Raw genomic sequence first — 19,114 nt, 5'->3', positions numbered from 1 at the left:
GCTTAATGAGCTAACTAAACCGATTGTGTGTTCCAATTAATCAGTTCTAAGTAGTTACAGGTATTCAAATCAACAAAATATGGGTGTCCAAATTTATGCACCTGTCTAATTTTGTTTGGTGCATATTGCGCATTTTCTGTTAATCCAATAAACCTAATTTCACTACTGAAATATTACTGTGTCCTTAGTTATTTGATCAATATGAAATTGCAAATCCAAACACCCAAATATTTATAAAGGACAATATTGGAAATTGAGAGGGGGTTCCTAAACTTTTGCATACAACTTTGTGGTAGAGTGTTTCTCTGCATGTCGGAAAAACATGTGAAATTGTTTTCAACACACAATATGAACCTATACTAAGGGAGGTTCCTAGAGTGTCGAAATTGACAGATTATTCTATATTTTAAACCGCAGCATTCATGATCGCTATGTATTTAAAGCAGAGATGTGCCCACCCCTGCAAAAATAAAAATTAAAAGGACGCTTGCCTGTTCTGGAGTCCAGCTATGTTGGCACTGCAGCTGATGTTTACATCAGCTGTCTGGTGCCTCCATTGCGGGTAAGGGAACCCGGGAAGTGCAGCATTACGGCATCAGGCCAGGTCCCTACTGCGCATGCTGTGTTCTCCTACTGTCCCGGTAGCCGGGGAAGGAGGAGAGAGGATGAGAGCCGAGCCACTGACTTACCAGTAATTTTCCACGGCCCCAGTCTCCCGGAAGTGGGGACAGGATACCTGTCCAACAAGGTATCCCTCCTTGAAAGGTGGCAAATGAGCGGACGTTCCACTCCACTTTAGCTGTATGATCTCCAACAAGGTTTAATAAAAAAAAAAAAAACACATTCTTAAGTAAAGTAGTAAGTCTATAAAACCTTGTTTAATATTTAACATGGATATTTGAAGGATAGAAAATGGAAACCATGTAATATCTACAATTTTCAAAGAGAAGTAAGGGAATCCACCCCCCATACTTGCCTAGGTGGATGCAGCATCTGTCCCCCAGTGCCTGTACGCTGAGACCCAAGCCTCTCGCCAATCTGCTCTTCTCCCTCCTCAGTGGCTTGCTGAGAGGATGAGCCGGGTGTCAGTTCAGGCACCTGGCAGATCCAGACTCCGTGGACGGATAATGCTGTGCCTGGTGATGTCTGCAGAGAGTGGACTTCAGGACTTCAGAAAACAGGTCACAGGAGTGCAAAACGAATTACACTCCTGTGATCCGTAAAAGTACAGCAAAACAAGCTTTGGCTATACCGCTCTAACACCACACTTAAGGGTGTGTCGGGATGACCTATATTTCAGCTTGTTATACAGGTGTCCAGAGGACAATCTTCATTACATACCAAACATTTTTTGGTCAGGGCTGCAAAAGAAGTCCAGTTCTAGCAGTGAAAAAAACTGCATGGAGTTGGAATTTACTTAATAGAAATCAGAATAGTAGTCGTGTTTTTTTTTTTTTTTTTTTTTTTTTTTTTTTTAATGTAAGTATCTCATGCTTTTCTGTGCTTCATATCTCATCATGTCTGTCCAATTTGTCTGTCTTAATTACCACAATAAGTGTACTTTAAAATTGTTAAAATGGCATAAGTAACATGTTTTAACTCAATAGGTGCTTCGTGATTCCCGAATCCATCATCTAAGATTACTGAACCTTCTGGGATGTCATGCTGTATTTTTCATGATACCTACATGGGTGTTACTGGATCTTTCATCCTTCTTAGTGGAGAGTGATCTGGTAAATTGACCTCTTCCTAATTTTCTTGATGTAAATTGTTACTCATTTGTTGCTGGCAAGTCAGGAGTCACACCTGTGTATTGCATTATTTAGAATGTGCTGCCATTGCATTCTAGTGTAGCCAAAACACCGAACCTTTTTTAAATTTTTTTTTACTTTATGCATGGTGTGCTCCAGCACAGATGCATTGCTTTACTGTGTTGGACTGCCATTTAGAAAGAATGACACCGCAATGCATTTAAGACCTGCTGTGATCTTAGCCCAAAGTTATGCCTTTTGGGACAATCTGATTGCAGTAATGTTTATTGAAGGTGGTAAGTAGCCTTCAGCAATTTTGCCTGAAAATGTCCCAGAAATATTAAAATAAACCTTATTTTGTTAATTTCATAAAAATGCATGCGAGAAAATTTTGTGTACTCAAAGTGGAAATTTGCTGTGAGAATGAAGGAAAAAAACATCTTTGTTTTTTTTTTGTTTTTTTATACATTGCTAGAATTTTTGCAAACCTTATTGTCCTAATTGCTGCAATTTTGTATAAACTTACAGTCCCTTCTTACCTCCTGCATCCAGTTCCTGCTCCTAAATGTTGAGTAGGGCGGGTCTTCTTGCTGTAGCCACATAGCCAGTCCCAGTGGCCTGATCAGTCAGTATTGTAACAAGAGGATAGCTGATGAGGAACAACGAGCAGCCAATCATATGGGCAGCAAATGTTTAAGTGCATACAGAGAGCTTCCCCCCCCCCCCCCCCCCCCCCGCCCCTCCAACAAAGAAGCCACGTTTTAAGCATTTAGAAAGTCATAGCTGACTGACATTTTAAGTAGTTCAAGGTTAGTAAAACTAAGTTAGAAAAAAGGCCTGTGTGTGTATAAATATAAATGCGTGTTTGTTAAATCCGTTATAACTAAAGTGTAGTCATCCTTTAAATAGAATTTACATAATATTTACATGATGCATTATAGTGCTGTAACTAAAGATTATTTTCATAATCGATTAGTTGGCCGATTTATTTTGATTAATCGGTTAATAACCTTAAAAAAACTGGGTCAAATTGACGTTCATTTTCAACCACAGTGACGGGAAAATTTGGAAATAGAAAACTGCTTGGTCAAAGGAATTTTCAGACAGTGTATGTGGTTTTCGTTCAGAAATTACATTCATTTTAAAAACAGAATGATAAAAACAAGTGAAAATCTCAAACAAAATTCTTTCATTCAGCGAATGTACAAAGATTTTTCGTCTGAATATTCTCATCTGAAAATTGATCTGTGTGACCAACATAAGGCCCGGTACCCACCTATGCAGTTTGCTTTTGATCTGTTTCTGCAGTGCTTTTTGCTGTGCACATGATTTTACTGCAAAAAAAGGCAAATTGCTTCAAAAACGCATTACATGCTTTTCTGCAGCTTCTCCATTGAAGTATATTGAACCAAAGAAGCACCGTTTTGCGTTTAAAAGTCCCTGACCCTTTCCAAATACGCAACGGCTGAAAAAAAAGCACAAATATGAACAAGTCCCATAAGAAACCATGTAAATGAACTGTAGTGCGTTTCTGCAAAAAGCACCAATAAACGTATAAATGTGAACCAGGTCTAAGACATTTAGTAACATAATGGGATTAAAAAGACTAAAATGAGCCCTTACGGGCCAGTTCACACCAGACAGTTCGGTTCCGTGCGCTTTTTTTCACTAAAAATGCATGTATTCCAATGGCTCTAGTTCACACCATGCAGTCAGTTTCTGGTTCAGAAGCTGACCGGAACTGACTGTATTGGTGCAGAAATAATGGAACTGCATCTGGTGTAAACTGGCCCTTTATAGTAAAAAAAAAAGCAGATGATCACTAAGTGCTAGTTCACACCAGATGTAGTTCCGTGTTCTTTTTTTCTGCACAAAACGAATGCACAGTGTTTTCCATGTTTTTCAATGTCTCTAGTTCACACCATGCAGTCAGTTTCCGGTGCAGAAACTGACCACACTGACTGCACTGATGTGAACTAGAGCCATTGGAATACATGGAAAACGCTGTGCATTCGTTTTGTGCAGAAAAAAAAGCACACAAAACTGCCCGGAACTTTCATCTGGTGTGAACTGACCTTAGGCTGGGTTCACACTGCAGCGATGCGGGAACGCCGCGAATCCGCGGCGGGTTCCCGCATCGCATGGCTCCCGGCGGCACGCAGAATCTGGTGCAGCTGTGCAAAGTAACCAATCGGCTTCAAACATCAGCTCGTTTAATTACCATCTAGGCAGTGTCTCATTGGAATTTACAATGTGCAGTGCATAAATAACATCATAAAATCCCCTCTGAGGGTTGTAGGCAGATCAAGGTTGACCTGAATCTGCAAGATAATGGCATCAACAACATTTAAAGTGCTGTGAAATAAAGATGATAAAATGGCAACTCATTTGGTCCACCCCAGCCATAACTCAGGGAGGTATAAGATACCAGTGGTGGGAGAGTGTGCTGTATACAGTTGTGCTCAAAAGTTTGCATACCCTGGCAGAAATTGTGAAATTTTGGCATTAATATTGAAAATATGACTGATCATGCCAAAAAAACTGTATTCTATTTAGGGATAGCAATCACATGAAGCAATTTATTGTCGCATTGTTTTTTTGCATCCTTTTTAAATCGTAATAACAGAAATCACCCAAATAGCTCTGATAAAGTTTACATACCCTGGAATGTTTGGCCTTAATACAGACACAGAAGGTGGCACACAGATTAAAATGGCAATTAAAGGTAAATTTCCCACATTTGTGGCTTTTTAAATCACAATTAATGTCTGTGTATAAATAGTTAATGAGTTTGTTAGCTCTCACATGGATGCACTAAGTAGGCTAGACACTGTGTGTGTGTGTGTCACTTTTTGTGTCTGTACCAAGGCCAAACATTCCAGGGTATGTAAATTTTTTAACAAGGCCATTTGGGTGATTTCTGTTATGATTTAAAAAGGATCCAAAAATCTATGTGATGACTTCTTGTGATTGCTTTCTCTAAATAGTTTTTTGGCATGATCAGTCATTTTCAATATTAATGCCAGCATTTCACAATATCTGAGCACAACTGTATGTCTGAAAATAGAGAGCAGAATGAAAAAAATTATGGGTGGGGGTCCCAAAGGTTACAGTAATGGTGGTCTTGCAGAGGCAAACTAACCGGATAGGGGCAAAAAGGCTCCAGGAGAGGTGTTCAAAATCAGGAGGCAAGTATTTGTCAATCCACGGCTGCCAAATTTAGTATACTGCCTCACCTTGTCCTGGAGTGTTGCCTCAGTTTTAACTTCATCGCTCCAAGTGACTTTGTTTTTAGTAGCAACAGTAGAGCCGACGCCTTCCCACGATCTGGTGATGGTCTGTTTTGCAGGGGTCAAGTCCTGCTGCGTTTTTTGAATTTGTGCTCCCCGCAACCCCTGAAACGGGTAGATACCCCGGAAAATATTTTGCTATCCGATGTAGTACCAAATATCATCTGCACAGTAGTTTATAGGATGTTTCTAATGCTGCTACATTTTGGTAGATCTTATGCATCACCAGCAACTTTTCTGACCACTCTTCGGGGGTGTGGTCTAGGTCACGTGTCCCAAAAATTGGCTTTATCTATATGCATATTGTGGGTTGGTAGGTCAGAAAGTAGTGAACCTAAAGCATCGTCAGGATAACCAGGCAGGTAGCATATTCAGAGAGGTGAGAAATAACATCCTTCATATCTTTGACATGTGTAATAATTCCCCGGTGTAGTCTTTACAGGTTTAAACCTATTAATTTAGCCTGTGACACAGTAAAGATTAATTGAATTGGATCCAGTAATTTCAGCTCATTAAGAACCGGTTATAACCAATGTCCTTAATTACACCCGGATAGAAAATAGGTTGATGCTGTTGTATCATTTGATGCAAGCAATAAGTGGGACTTAAAATTCTATAAATGGATTCTGTAATTGAATGGTTATCCTATGGAAGGGTGTGGACAAATACTACAATATGTATTCACTCATGAATTTTAAGTTGGACAGAGGTCATTCCAATGTTGTGTCCCATGAAGTCTTAACAAAAACATTTTTTTACTGATTTAAGGAAATCTTTCCTGCAAGAATTTTGGAGGCTCCCATCACTGGCATCTCATTCTGTATAGGTTAGCTAGCTCAGATGCAGATGATTATTCATTTACCGTACTTTTTTCTCTGAGTTACCTGATCTGCATACTTGTCCAAGGTTAGGGAATTGGGAGTATTGAAGCTATAGATGGGGTCAGCATAACAGCCAGGTAACTAGCCTTTTCAGAGTTCATAGGCTATTATTTTAGGAAGGGTTTCTCTTGCCAAAGCTATTAGGTGTTAGCAAGATGACTCAAGCAGTCTTCTTTGGTCCCTCTGATCTGTGTGCTTATGTTCCCAGAACGAATCACCTGCTTTGTCTATTTCCAAGGGCCTAATGTATCCTTTTGGATTTTTAACGTGTATGTTCCATTGAATGCATTAGATGGAGTGCATTGCCAGGTATTAAGATGGGTACATTGTTCCAATGGATTTCTTAAAATGGAAGTAAACCCTTCCAAACAACTTTGACCTACAGGTAAGCCTAGATTAAGGCTTACCTGTAGGTCCAAGTAATATCTCCTAAACCTATATGGTTTAGGAGATATTTGCCCGAAAATGGGCACCGCTGTCTACGGCGCATGCGCCGTAGACAGCGGCGCGCAGGCGCACTAAATGCGGCAAGTCCAAGAATGGATTTGCCTAATTTGTCGACTCCCGTGCGCATGCGCGGGAGTGACGTCATCGCGGCTCCGCCGAATGGCAGCGTCGGAGCTCCGAGACGCGACTCCCGTGCGCATGCGCGGGAGTGACGTCATCGCGGCTTCTCCGCTGTCATTCGTCGGAGCTGCGAGAGACGCCACAACCAAGATGGATGCGGCGGACTACAGGTGACAGCGGCGACTTCGCTGGCTCCTGTGTCAGGTAAGTGACACATAATGAGCTACTATGCGATGCATAGTAGTCCATTATGCTTTACCTTTGCAGGGAAAAAAAGAGGAAGTAAACCCATCAGGGTTTACTTCCTCTTTAAGAATTAAATGGTTCCATTGCTAGATTACATTTCCCAGCATCTACCAAAAACTGAAATATCAGTTTAAGGCAAATTCATCTCAGTCACTTGATAATACTATATATAAATGTTTAAATGGATTGTCTTTTTTTTTTCTATTTGTTTTTGGGGTAATTTCTTGCACTTCATCCCTCTGCTTGTCATCCCCTCCAGAGCTCCATCTCTCAATGGTCATGGACACTTCTCCTCCTGGTAATCAGCGGGACTTGTAACTTTGCCCAGAACTTGATTGCCTTCAGCATCCTTAATCTTATAAGCCCTCTAAGTTATTCTGTAGCCAATGCCACAAAAAGGATCATGGTTATTACAGTCTCTCTTTTCATGCTTCGCAATCCTGTGACTGGCACTAATGTTTTAGGCATGTTGACTGCAATTCTTGGAGTTTTTCTTTATAACAAGGTGAGTAGTGCCCTAATAAGCCTTTGTTTTTGTTGGTTAAATGGGATCTGTAGACTTTAGATATATGTGAAAATTGTCAGGTTAAATTGTCTGTAAAGCCTAAATTTTCCTTTTTCTTATGTTTTTGTGACAGCTCAAAGTTTTGATTCCCCATCCCCTTCTGTACCAGAGGCAGTAGTCTTTAAGACCAATAATATGGATAAATCTACCCAATCGGATTTTAATGCTTCTACATAAGTTTAGCCAAGAGTTTAAAAAAGTTTTCCTTTATATACACTTTTGAGTTCAATATTCCTGTCAGTTTTTCCAGATTCTGTCCAGATTTTCACTGGAGTTCTCATTTAATCACTTATCTTCTAGATAATTTTGGTTTTCATTTTTTGCACACGTTTAAACCAGCATTTTTATCTATAAAATTACTTAAAACTCCCAGAACATTATATATTTTCTGAAGGCAGAGGTCTTTTAAAAAAAATAAAAAAAATAAGATGGTTGTAATTTTATGTTGCAAGAAATTTGTATAGCGATTTATCAAATATATATTTTCAGGGAAAAATACGCTAAAATTAACTTTAATGCACATAAGTTTAATCTCCATTTTTTTTGTATACCCCATAAAAATGACATTATGTCAAGCAAATAGGTACCACATAAGTCCAACCCTAAAACTGGGCACTCTTGAGTTGACATAAAAATGATGGTACTTAAACCTATCACATCAATTCGGTGATGCTTTAAATGCCTTTACAGCTCATCGATTTAGCGTTAACTATAAATGAAGTACCTAGAATTATTGCTCCCACTCTATCTTGCACGCAATATATCTACAACCCCAATTCTAAGGTTAGGATGCTGTGTAAAATCTACAAAAAAAGATTTGAAAATCTCCTAAACCCATATTTAATTCACAATACAATTTACTTGTTAGTACCACATACTTTGCCAGCTTTTTGTTGTGCTTTCCCAACTTTAAATGTGTTGCTGCCATCAACTTCAAAATTACGTTATTTCTTGAAATGGTACATTTTCTCAGTTTAAATATTTGAAATCTTTTCTATTGTGAATAAAATGTGTTTCTGGGATTTTACACAACGTCCAAACTTTTTTGGAATTGGTGTTGTATGCTGCCTTCCACTTCAGCCAAGACTGCTTGATCTGCTATGCACCTGGCTTTCTGGACAGGATTCTGACAGTTGTGAATTCAGAAACTCTAAAAGCTGAGCGCTGCCAGGTTCACTTTGTGCAGAGTACAGCCACCCAGTTTTACAGAATAGCCCTCAGTCAGCGCCACAACACCAAAATAAGCTCACACCTACTGCAGTACAAAATGCTGACCTAGTTAATGGTTTACTTTTGAGAGCATGTTTTATTTAATACACATATCTGGGGTGTAACGGGAAACCAAGTCATATTCCCCAACCCTCCACCCTCAAACCAAGGCTGGGTTCATGCTGCATTAGCACACACACTAATTTGTTTTAAGGCAGTCAATTGGAATGGGCAGCCCAATGCACCCAAAATGTATGTGCTGCATTTTCAGCAGTGCCCTGCTGTGCTACAATGTGAGCGCAGTGAGAAGATGCATTGGAGTTTGATTCAGACTAAGCTGCACAATATTACTTTCAACAGAACATAAGTACAAAACTGGGAGATGTGCACTTGTCAATAATGCATAGCTGCTTCTTTTTGAAGGGAACTGTACTCATTGCAAATACATAACAGTAATAGGTTATAGTTAAGGTTTTATTAGTAATTAGTAAACCCTTTTGGGGTCTTTGTGGTGTTTTCAGTGTCTGCGTGCTAATGATGGCAGCACATTAACTCAAGAGTGGAGGACATGGTGTCTACCCCCTGTTTTCAGGGTGTGCAGCCTAATAAAGTCGTCTCCCTGGTGGTGGATTATGGTGACACAATCGTCATACATGGTCTGCAAACCAATTTACAAGAATCATTGTTTACAGCCATTTCTAAAACAATCTATGCTGTCAATGAGAAATGTTATGTTTTAGTCACTATATGCAGGCAGTAATTAAACTGTGCCAGAAATGTATTCAAAAGTAACAGTTTAAATGTTGAACTGGTGATTTCTTTTCCCATATCTGCTTATTTGCTCTTGCATGACTACTGTTTATTATTTTTCAGGCCAAATATGATACTAACCAGGAAGCAAAAAAGCAATTACTTCCTATTTCCACTGGGGAGATTCAAGGCTTGGATCACCACCATGAACATCCAGAAAAGCTCCAGAATGGCATTGCTGCCTTCACTCCTGGAAGAGACTATCAGTATAGTCGGACAAATATACTGACTGATCATTTTCAGTATAGTCGACAGAACCACCCAAATGCACACAACCGATACGATGTTTGAAGCATCATCCCATGGCGTTCCCCCCTACTCCACTTGCTTCACATCACACTTCATCAAGAAAAGGCCAAACATTTCATACCCTTACTGATCATTGGTTACAGTATGATTTGTTGCTTGTCCATTGGAAGCGGAGATGCATGGGTAGGCTTACCCAGATGCAGTGTAGGGCATGAGCAAAGCTTTGTCTTTTTGTTCAGCCCCAATTCTTCTGCATCTAGACTATAAGATGTGTGGCAGTATAGGATTTTAGACTTAATTGCGCCACCTTCAGCTCCTTTTGGTTGTGCATTTCCTCTATCCCCACATTCGCAGAAGTATTGGATCCCTCAGACTGCTGCATGCAAATGAGTCTTCAGCCTTTCTAAGAGCACTATCTTCTGTCTTGTCTACTCCTGGAAACCGCACACTGCAATATGCACATAACCCATAAGAAATGGGCCAGTGTTTGGACTATAAAAATGTATGTTTGGAATGAAAGGTGGTTATAATATCCCTATATTTTACTCACATGAATCTGGTTATTATGGAAGGCATCCAGATCTTGGTGTAACAAATTGTTTCTGTGCAGGTATCTGAAAAAGGTTTTTCCTTTTAATCTGTTACTAGCTAAATTTTCCAGTAAAATGTAGAAATTGTCAGGTTCTACCCACCCAAGTATCCATTATCTGTTTTTGCATATTTCCATTTGTTTTAAATGTAGACTAGCACAGGTTTTGCAGTTTTAAAGCGGTAGTAAACCGCAGCCTTTACAAAAAACAAAGCAGCACAGGTTTACTATCCCTTCAGAGTGCATGCGAAGGTGATGCCCCCGGCTGCATGCAGTGTGAATATCTCCAAAATGGTGCAAGTTTAGGAGATATTCACTGTACCTACAGGTAAGCCTTATTATAGGCTTACCTGTAGGTACACGTTAAAAAAAAAAAAAAAAAAAAACTTCCCCTTTAAGACTGCAGAAACGGTCCACAGGAGGTTCTGTAATTAAGTCAGCACAGTTATGTGACCAATCCTATGTTGGTTTTAATGGTTCTACATTAAAATTGTTCTTCCTTGTATTAGGTTTGCCTTTGTGGCATTGTGGAACAGTTATAACTTGTATTAACTGTGTAGATAGCCCCTGTGCGTGGAGCATGTGCACCACTTTTTTAAAGCTGCTTTGGAGGTGAAATGTTATAAAGTACTGTGTAGCAGCTCATATAGTTACTCTGCAGTGTACAATATGTACCCTGTACATACACCCACTAGATTTGTAGCATGCTTTCTGTCAAAGACCCATCTTTATAATCTGATGTCTGGCTTTTGAAAGTCAACCAAGCAAAGAAAATTCAAAAATAAAGTATAGCCAATTTTTTCTTTATATACTGTATATTCTTGTGCGTTAGGATTTCCAGAGATAGCATAGTGCAGCTATATGCACATAGTTCTGGTAAAGGTAAAGCAGGTATTAGCATGTATTTTTAACAATGCATGATATCATCATCTTTAAACACCCTCAGGGATGTTAATGGTAAATCTTAATCATGTGTTGTCCATAACACCCAAAAGGAAAACCTTCTTCAAGTGAACTTTAGCAAATAGAGGCAAGCCCTTTTTTTATATGCAAAGAACCTTTTAATGATTACCTGTGTAACTTTTGTTCATGTCCTATCTTATGTTTATAGATCAAGTATGTTTTTTTAAATAGAGACAATATAAAAGGGGTGACATTGATTGGAAATGTTTTTTTAAGCTACACAATGAGATGAGGGTGGTTGGGTTGTGGTGGTAAAAACTACTTTAGCTGTAGCTTAGTTATGCTGAAAAACTGACCATGTCCATCATAGAGGGAAACAGGAATTCAGAAATGTTTGGGTTGTGCTACTGCATACAAGAGATTGGGACACTGTAAGAGAATTTATAAGCCAGTTTTTTTTTTTTTTTGTTTTTTTTTCTCCTTCCTCTAGGGTCCTAAGAGGCTGGATACCCTTTCTTCTAAATTTTACCCTAACCCTTCCAAATTTAGGTGAGATTTCAGTCAAGATCCCTGCACATCTGCCTGAGCTGATCTCTGTATAGCTACTATCCAGATCAGCATTTTCCCATTACTTGTTCATGCTATTTGGCTGGGCATGTGGGGCTAGCTTGGAATTTGACCTTTCAGCACTAAACTCTACATTGAAGTGCTTTACATTTCTGTACTGCCTTAGTTATCTATTCAGAGCTTTCCGGGTCCAGAGCCATGGCACAACCCCAGGTGTGACCTGGAATCTGAAGACTTGGGCCAGTTGACCTGAAGGACTGGGCGTTACCCCACTGTTTGTACCTCTGAGTGTCTTCTTCAGATTTTTGGCTGCCAATTTTATTGCAATAAGGGCTAATGCTTGAGGGGTCAATCACTGATGTAATCCTGGAATGCTGTAAGCGTGCTCTGTGCTTGCTTTCCTGTCATGTAGCCTGGAGGAAGTGGCATCTGGCTGATCACGTGACACTCTAGTCTAATTCCACTGCCCCCCCTACAGTGACCTGGCCACTTGAGACACTCCTAATCAACAGCAGCCCAGGTTTCTGAGGCAAGGTTACAAGTACTGACACCGGGGCTGGTTTATTACTGTTACACAGTGCAACACGTTTTCACAACAACCTACAGAGGATAGTTCCGTGGCCACAGGTGGCCTCAGCCCATTCCCCCCTAATGGTTTTGGAGACCTTTCCCTACAATGAAACAATGCCTAATAATCTGGAACTATAAGCTTTGGGTCTTTTTTTTTTTTTTTTTTAAGTTGCAAAGACCTTTTCACTTCACCTGCTTTTTGGGCATTACTTTCTGCAGAATGGAAATGCCCAGAACCCCACCTGAAATTGTGGCAGAGCATTTTCCCTTTTGGAAGGGTTTTTGTAAATTCTGCGCTTCCTACAGCTTCTCATCTCCCTCCATGTGTTTACTGCACTTGGCAGTGTCTTCCCAGGTCTGCAACATCCTAGCAGTTTGTTTCCATGCAGGTCCGAACATGGTTTATGAAGTTTCCCATTTGAAATTTCACTCCTGTATTCAGGAAAGGTTTGCACCCACAGATGCTACTGTGTCCCTTGCCATTGTTGGTATCTCTCAGCTTGCTTTCTCCATAAGTTGTGGGGGCCCCTTGACTTGCCAGGTCAGGTGGGATCAGATCTTGCTGATCCCTTCTTTATCAACCACGTGAATATTCAGTGTTTTTAGAAGGCACCTGCTATTTTTTTTGACATTGGCCCGTTTATCCAACCTAGTGCTCATTTCTGTCACCACTGTTGTGGAGTACTTGGAAAACTTTATCATAAAAAAAAGATAGTCTTCAGGAATTCTTGCAATCAGAAGACTTCAGCAGAGCCTGACACCTGTAAGCTCCTGCCACATGAGAATTTGCACGTGTCTGGTGTTGGTAACTCTTGCTTACCATCAACTTCCCTTAATTGGTCACACCAACTTCACAGCTGGAATGCCCTGGTTGTTACCTTAGGAACCTATTTGGCTACTCTTTGAAATATTATATATTGAGGATTTCCACTTTTCCTTCAGTATATCATGTGATATGGGTTGTCTGGCTGGGCAAACTCATTCCGGTCTTGTGACCTTCCTTGCCTGGCTGGTCTCCTGTGGAATTCTCTTCCACGCTTCTCTTGGACTTTTTTCTTGGGATTTAGACAGAGCTCAATTTTTGTTGACCATGTTATGATCTGTTATCTTTTCAGACAAATGCCATGTTCTGCCTGTTGGTAGTGATTTTAGTCACAGCTTCCTGTTGGTGTACGCTCATTGTTCTTTCCAGGGGACGTATTCGTCTTTGTTATTCCTTTTGTCAAGGTCTGAGCATCAGGTTTATCCTCCATAGTCTACCAAGGTGGCCGGCAGCCTCCCCTGTTTTGCATGAGACTTCATTTTTATCTGGTCCAAATTCAGGTATTTGTCCTGTGTTCCCAGTTCCTTCTTGGTTCTGTCAGTGGCTAATGCCCACTCAGCTGAACTGCTTCAGAACATCCCACTTTTTCTTGTGTCCTGGACAAAATAGGATTTTTGTGTTTACCCTAAAATCTATTGCTTTGAGTGCATTAAGTGTCACTCTTTTACTGACCTTGTATACAGCTTATTTGACAAACCAAGTGAAGCTAAGTAGTGGAGGGGTTTTATGGAAGCTGGCTTATAACTTTTTCTGTTTTCTAGTGTCTTGACTTTGTAGCTGGCAATATAGCTCAACTATTTCTCAATTCCTGTGTCCCTCAAGAGAATTGATGAAAAGCGTTGGAAGATTTGTACAAAAATCATATTTTGATGTCCAAGGTTTCAAAACTGTCAACAGTGTCTGTCTTAGACGCTGTCCTAATTTTAACAGGGATCACTAAAGATAAACTGACTTCCTTTGACTGGGGGGCAAATAGATGTGTGTGTGTGTATTTTTGCCTCCCACGTTTATATTGAGTTTCTTTATTTTCTGCCTTAGCTGCTGTTTTTCACTCTACATTGGGATATTTCTTATCCCACGATAAGAGGCTGACGCTTGATTCTGACAAAAGGAAACAGAAGAGGAACTTAAGCAGAGGTTGACTAAAGCAGTGGTCATCATCCCTGTCCTCAGGGCCCACTAACAGGCCAGGTTTGCAAGATAACGGAAATACATCACAGGTGATATCATTTGCTGCTCAGTGATTGCACTATTCTAGTCTGCATCTTACCAAGGTAGTTCATAAAACCTGACCTGTTAGTGGGCCCTGAGTACAGGGTTAATGACTAATTGACTTAAGGTATCATTAAGGTCTAGTTTGCATGTTCTTCAGCCTATAAACACTAGTTTTGTACAGGAAGCATTTACCAAACATTTGCAAAATATTCAGCCAGCTTTTAGCAGCATTTGCGCACTCCATGTACATTCTAGACGGCGAGCAAGTGGGTAGACTGGATACTGCAGCCTCTCAAAGCCCCCCCCCCCCCCCCCCGGACTCTGGCAGTCTAAGGTTCTCTGACATCGCAACTGATGCAGGGTCCATCTCTGCACTGAACATAAGGATGCTGGGGAACAATCCACCACTGGAGCATGGGAGAGCAGAGGATCCATTTTAACCATCCCCTAGATATAAATTAGCAGTGAACTCTGCAGTGCAGTTGCAGCCCCAATGCAAGGAAGGAGTTTTCGTTTTTCAGGTGTTGGGTTTAAATTGTTTTAAAAAAAATCTGTTTCTGTGGGTAGGTTCTTCGTGCTTAGTTTTACTTGCTTATATCATTGTGGAGCACTTTCAAAATGAGTCATGTGATAAACTAGCCAGTACTTTTTCAAAGAACAAATGACAAATGGTCACTCTGGTGCTTTGGTGGTGTTGAGCTAACTCTTATGGTGTTCTCACACACGGCAATCGTAAATGCAAAAACAAATGAATAGATGAAGGCTGCTTACCACCGAAATGTTAAACGGCTTCTGGTAGTCTGTTTTGTTGTTTTTTTTGTGATTTAAACTGTGACCAGAATTGAGATGAATGTGTACACTGTTATGCTTATTTGGTACAACAGTGTGTGAATACAATTATGTGACTACTTCAGTGACTTGCTGGAGATGGATCAGTATTTGCTAAGGATTCATTTCACTTTGCCGTGTCCCAATATCATCCCCTTCTTCTCCCGTTCTCTATCTGAATGAATGGAGATACCTTTCTTCTTTTTTTTTTTTTTTTTTTTTTTTTTTTAATACAGAAATCCGTTTTGAGCACTGGTGAGTGAATATATAAGGGTACATGGAGAGTGGCACAATTTCAGGTTCCAGTAATCTGTAAACTCAACTTTTTTTGTTTTTTGTTGGACCGGATATCCCATATCTTGACATCCCATATCTTGACAATCAGGGATGACTGGCTGATGGAAAAGTGTGACATCCCCCTTAAAAGCACATTACAGTACCCTAATGTAAAGAAGTCCTGATCTAGATACATAAAAGGAAATGATGGCCCTTCTATTATTTAAGCAAGTCATAAATGTATGCATGTGTGGTAAGTGCAGTGCAATAGCTCTAACAATGTATAAATGTAGCTCTGTTAAATGTATATTATATAAAAGATCATTTCCCAAAGCTTTGTTCTAGCAAATTGTTGTCTAATGGCACCTCAGACCAATCTTTCTTCATAACCCTTCTGTTCATCAGATGTACCTGAATGGGGCTGTTCTAGGACATTATTATTTTATTTTTTTTCTCATTTGTGCATATTTTAGTTTTATTTATTGTAGGGGCAATCGCTAAGCTAGACCTCAACAAGAGTGTTGGGTTTATTCAAATTTAGAACTCCTTCAAACTGTAGCAGATTTTTATTTTTATTTTCTTCAAAATATTACAATTTGGGTAAACCTGGGTTTATTAGTAAAAATAATAGAGATAACTTAGTCATATTTTTTTATAATTTTGAACAATGTCTAATAGTCTGAGAGATCAGAAGCTTGAATGTGGTCATCAGTTGTATTTTATTGCGTATTAATGTTTAAATTGCATATCGGCATGAATAACTATGTACAGTATGTTTGTCAGAGTGGCTATCCAGTTAACACATTTGAAAATATTCTTGTCACTTTTTCCCATCCATTAAGTCCTTTTTTTTTTTCTTCTCTTTATTGTGCATTCAACTACAGTTTGGATTAGACTATTAATATGTCTTTTATTTTTAAAGTGTAATCCAAGTCTAGTTTTGCAGAATTGTGTCTTGTATATCAGTGGTCATAAACCCTGTCCTCAGGGCCCACTAACAGGCCAGGTTTGCAAGATAACTGAAATACATCACAGGTGATATCATTCGCTTCTCAGTGATTGCAGTATTCTAGTCTGCATCTCCCCAAGGTAATACATAAAATCTGGCCTGTTAGTGGGCCTTGAGGACAGGGTTGATGGCCACTGTATATGCCATACACAGAGCTTAGAAACAGTCTAGAGAAAGATGACTTCAGATTGGTTCCTTTTTGTATTCTGTACTTTGGTCTTTTACCTTACTAAACAAGGGGCCAGACTTATATTTTGAATGTTTACATGCAAATCGGAACTGGTTAAAGGATAAGTTCACTTTTTTTTTTTTAACGTGTTACACACACACACATTCAGGGTGTAACATGTTACAGATGCAGCAGCCCCCACACCCCCTAGATTCCCTGTTTTTGACAGCGAATCAGGGATCTTTTCCTCCCGCTTGCTGTCGCAATCTAACACTACCATACGGGGCTTCGCCCAGCCATGTCCTTAGTGTTTTGTGAATGTAAAAACTACAATTAAAGGCAGCCTTTTTTGGCTCTCGGCTTGTAGTTCTCAATGAACTATCAGAGCACCGTTGATTGCTTTGTGCTGGTTCACACAGGGGTGACCTGTCAGCCTAAGTCGCACCCCATTCAGTACAATGGAACGCTTTCAGTAGAAGATACTAGAGTCGCTCAGATTCAGAAAAAGGTTCCTGTACTACTTTAGGATGACTTCGGAGCGGCTTGCATTGACTTCTATTAAAAGTCGTTTGTGCAGGGTGGCTTCAGAATTTGAACGACTTTGAAGCTGCCACTGTATGAACCGGCACTCTAGATAGTTTGAGTCTTCCTGTAAGCCCTTGTACACACGGTCGGAGAATCCGTCGGAATGTGTCCTATCGGACCGTGTTGTCGGATAATCCGACTGTGTGTGGTATGCATCGGACTGATTCCATCGGAATATCCGTCGGACCCAATTTTCCAACTTGTTGGAAATATTTCCTGACCAACTGGGCCGATCGGACATACTCCAATCATGTGTAGAGAATTTTGATCGGACCAAGTGCCACGCATGCTCAGATCAAATTCCTACATCAAAGATATTGGCTACTAGCCTGAATGTAGTCCCATCGTAACGAAATTACGTCATCACGTTCTGAAAGATCGGATTTTTCTACAACTTTGTCCAACCGTGTGTATGCAACAGTTTTGGACAAGATCCGATGGGCAAAATCCGACTGATTTGGTTGTCGAAATCTCCGACCGTGTGTACAGGGGCTAAGAGTGTATCTGCCTTCCCTCATCAGAGCTACACAGACAGTCTGCAGGATTGTGGCATTAAACCCACAATATGCTGATCATGGGTGCAATGCTTTTACAGGGTCCTAACAAAAAATACAATTGCATTTTTTTTTTACATGGAACAAAAAAGTGCATTTATTTATTTTTTGAAAGATTAACTTATCCTTTTACCATCTGGGACACATGATCGTTTTGTCCATGAATCCTAAGAAATGGTAGAGAAGAGCAAAATGTTCTCCTTTTTTAAATAGTATACTTGTGCAATAATAGTATAATGCATCATGTTTTTAAATAGTATGGGTAACCCTCATTTAAACTGTGTGGAACAAGTTCTATGGAATATCTGTAGTTGCAATGTAGCTGCCAGCTTTGCATCATAACTTTTGTGCTGGTTGCCTTCGTAGAACATGAAAAGCTTTGACACTGGGCAACATAATTAAGTTTCTGGTAGAAGTTTGCAGGTGCAATGTAGATTCATCTGAATACATGTAATACAGTGTGCCTGGGAAGCAATTTATGGATAATGCAAGTTGTGGCTGCAAATTTTGTATGCCTGATACAATATATTCTTGGTATCCTATATGTAAATTCTATTCATGGACTGCACTGCAGTATGGGTATTTTTTCTTTGCAATTCATTGTACAGGTCAATTTTATTTGTACTTCCAATCAGTATGTTGTATAGCTTCTGAAAGTTTGTATTCATACATAGAAGGTATGCATTATATATATATATATATATATATATATATATATATATATATATATATATATATATATATATATATAAATTTTGTTAAAAGTGACAGTAATGCCAGTGATGCACATGTGTAAATTATTGTATATGTGTATATATACACACACAATGTGTGTGCGTGTGGCTTGGGTACAGCTTGTATTATGAATCAAAAATTGTAAGATTGTACAGACAGATGCCCTTTGCACTTCATTTGGGACTATGTAATTTGCCTCTCTATACAGAGCCTGCCCCATATATTTTGTTGCATATAATTGTGTATCATGTTTATATGATGTCATTAAAGCAAGTTTATGTATGGTAATTTTTTTTTATTTTGGATAGAATGGGGAAGGGTACCAACATTGTATCCTTCTTTGTTTTTGTTTTTGTTTTTTTTGTTTTGTTTTTTTTGTTTTGTTTTTTTTGTTTCGGTTTCCTGCTATGGAGTTTCACCTAATTTGCTATCTAAAGCTAATCATACACTGTACAATCTGATTGTAAAATCTCCTTGATCTACCATTAAAGCGGGTGTTCTGCCGTTTTTTTTTTGTTTTTTTTTTTTTTTAAAAGTCAGCAGCTACAAATACTGCAGCTGCTGACTTTTAAAATAAGGACACTTACCCGCCCAGCGCGCCCGCAGCCGCCGCCATCTTCGGTATGGGGATCAGGAAGTGAAGCCTTGCGGCTTCACTTCCTGGTTCCCTACTGCGCATGCGCGAGTCGTGCTGCGCAATAAGGATGGTCCCTGCTGTCTGTG

General features: G+C 39.6%; 1 protein-coding gene across 1 annotated transcript in view; it reads left to right on the top strand.

The window, feature by feature from the left end:
* Positions 1-18,679, top strand: part of SLC35E1 (solute carrier family 35 member E1) — a 37,106-nt gene extending 18,427 nt beyond the window's left edge. Inside the window, exons 4-6 of the mRNA XM_077475500.1 lie at positions 1,608-1,733; positions 6,995-7,240; positions 9,383-18,679. Coding sequence (XP_077331626.1) covers positions 1,608-1,733; positions 6,995-7,240; positions 9,383-9,610 — 600 coding nt within the window. The 3' untranslated portion in view covers positions 9,611-18,679. The remainder of the gene's footprint in view (positions 1-1,607; positions 1,734-6,994; positions 7,241-9,382) is intronic.
* The last annotated feature ends 435 nt before the right edge of the window (positions 18,680-19,114 follow it).

Source organism: Lithobates pipiens, unplaced genomic scaffold (genome assembly GCF_037356315.1).
Source record: "Lithobates pipiens isolate NorthernLeopardFrog02 unplaced genomic scaffold, aLitPip1_a1.2 Scaffold_13, whole genome shotgun sequence".
Lineage (NCBI taxonomy): Eukaryota > Metazoa > Chordata > Amphibia > Anura > Ranidae > Lithobates > Lithobates pipiens.
The sequence above is the reverse complement of the archived record's forward strand: the minus strand, read 5'-3'. Positions and strand labels throughout refer to the sequence as shown.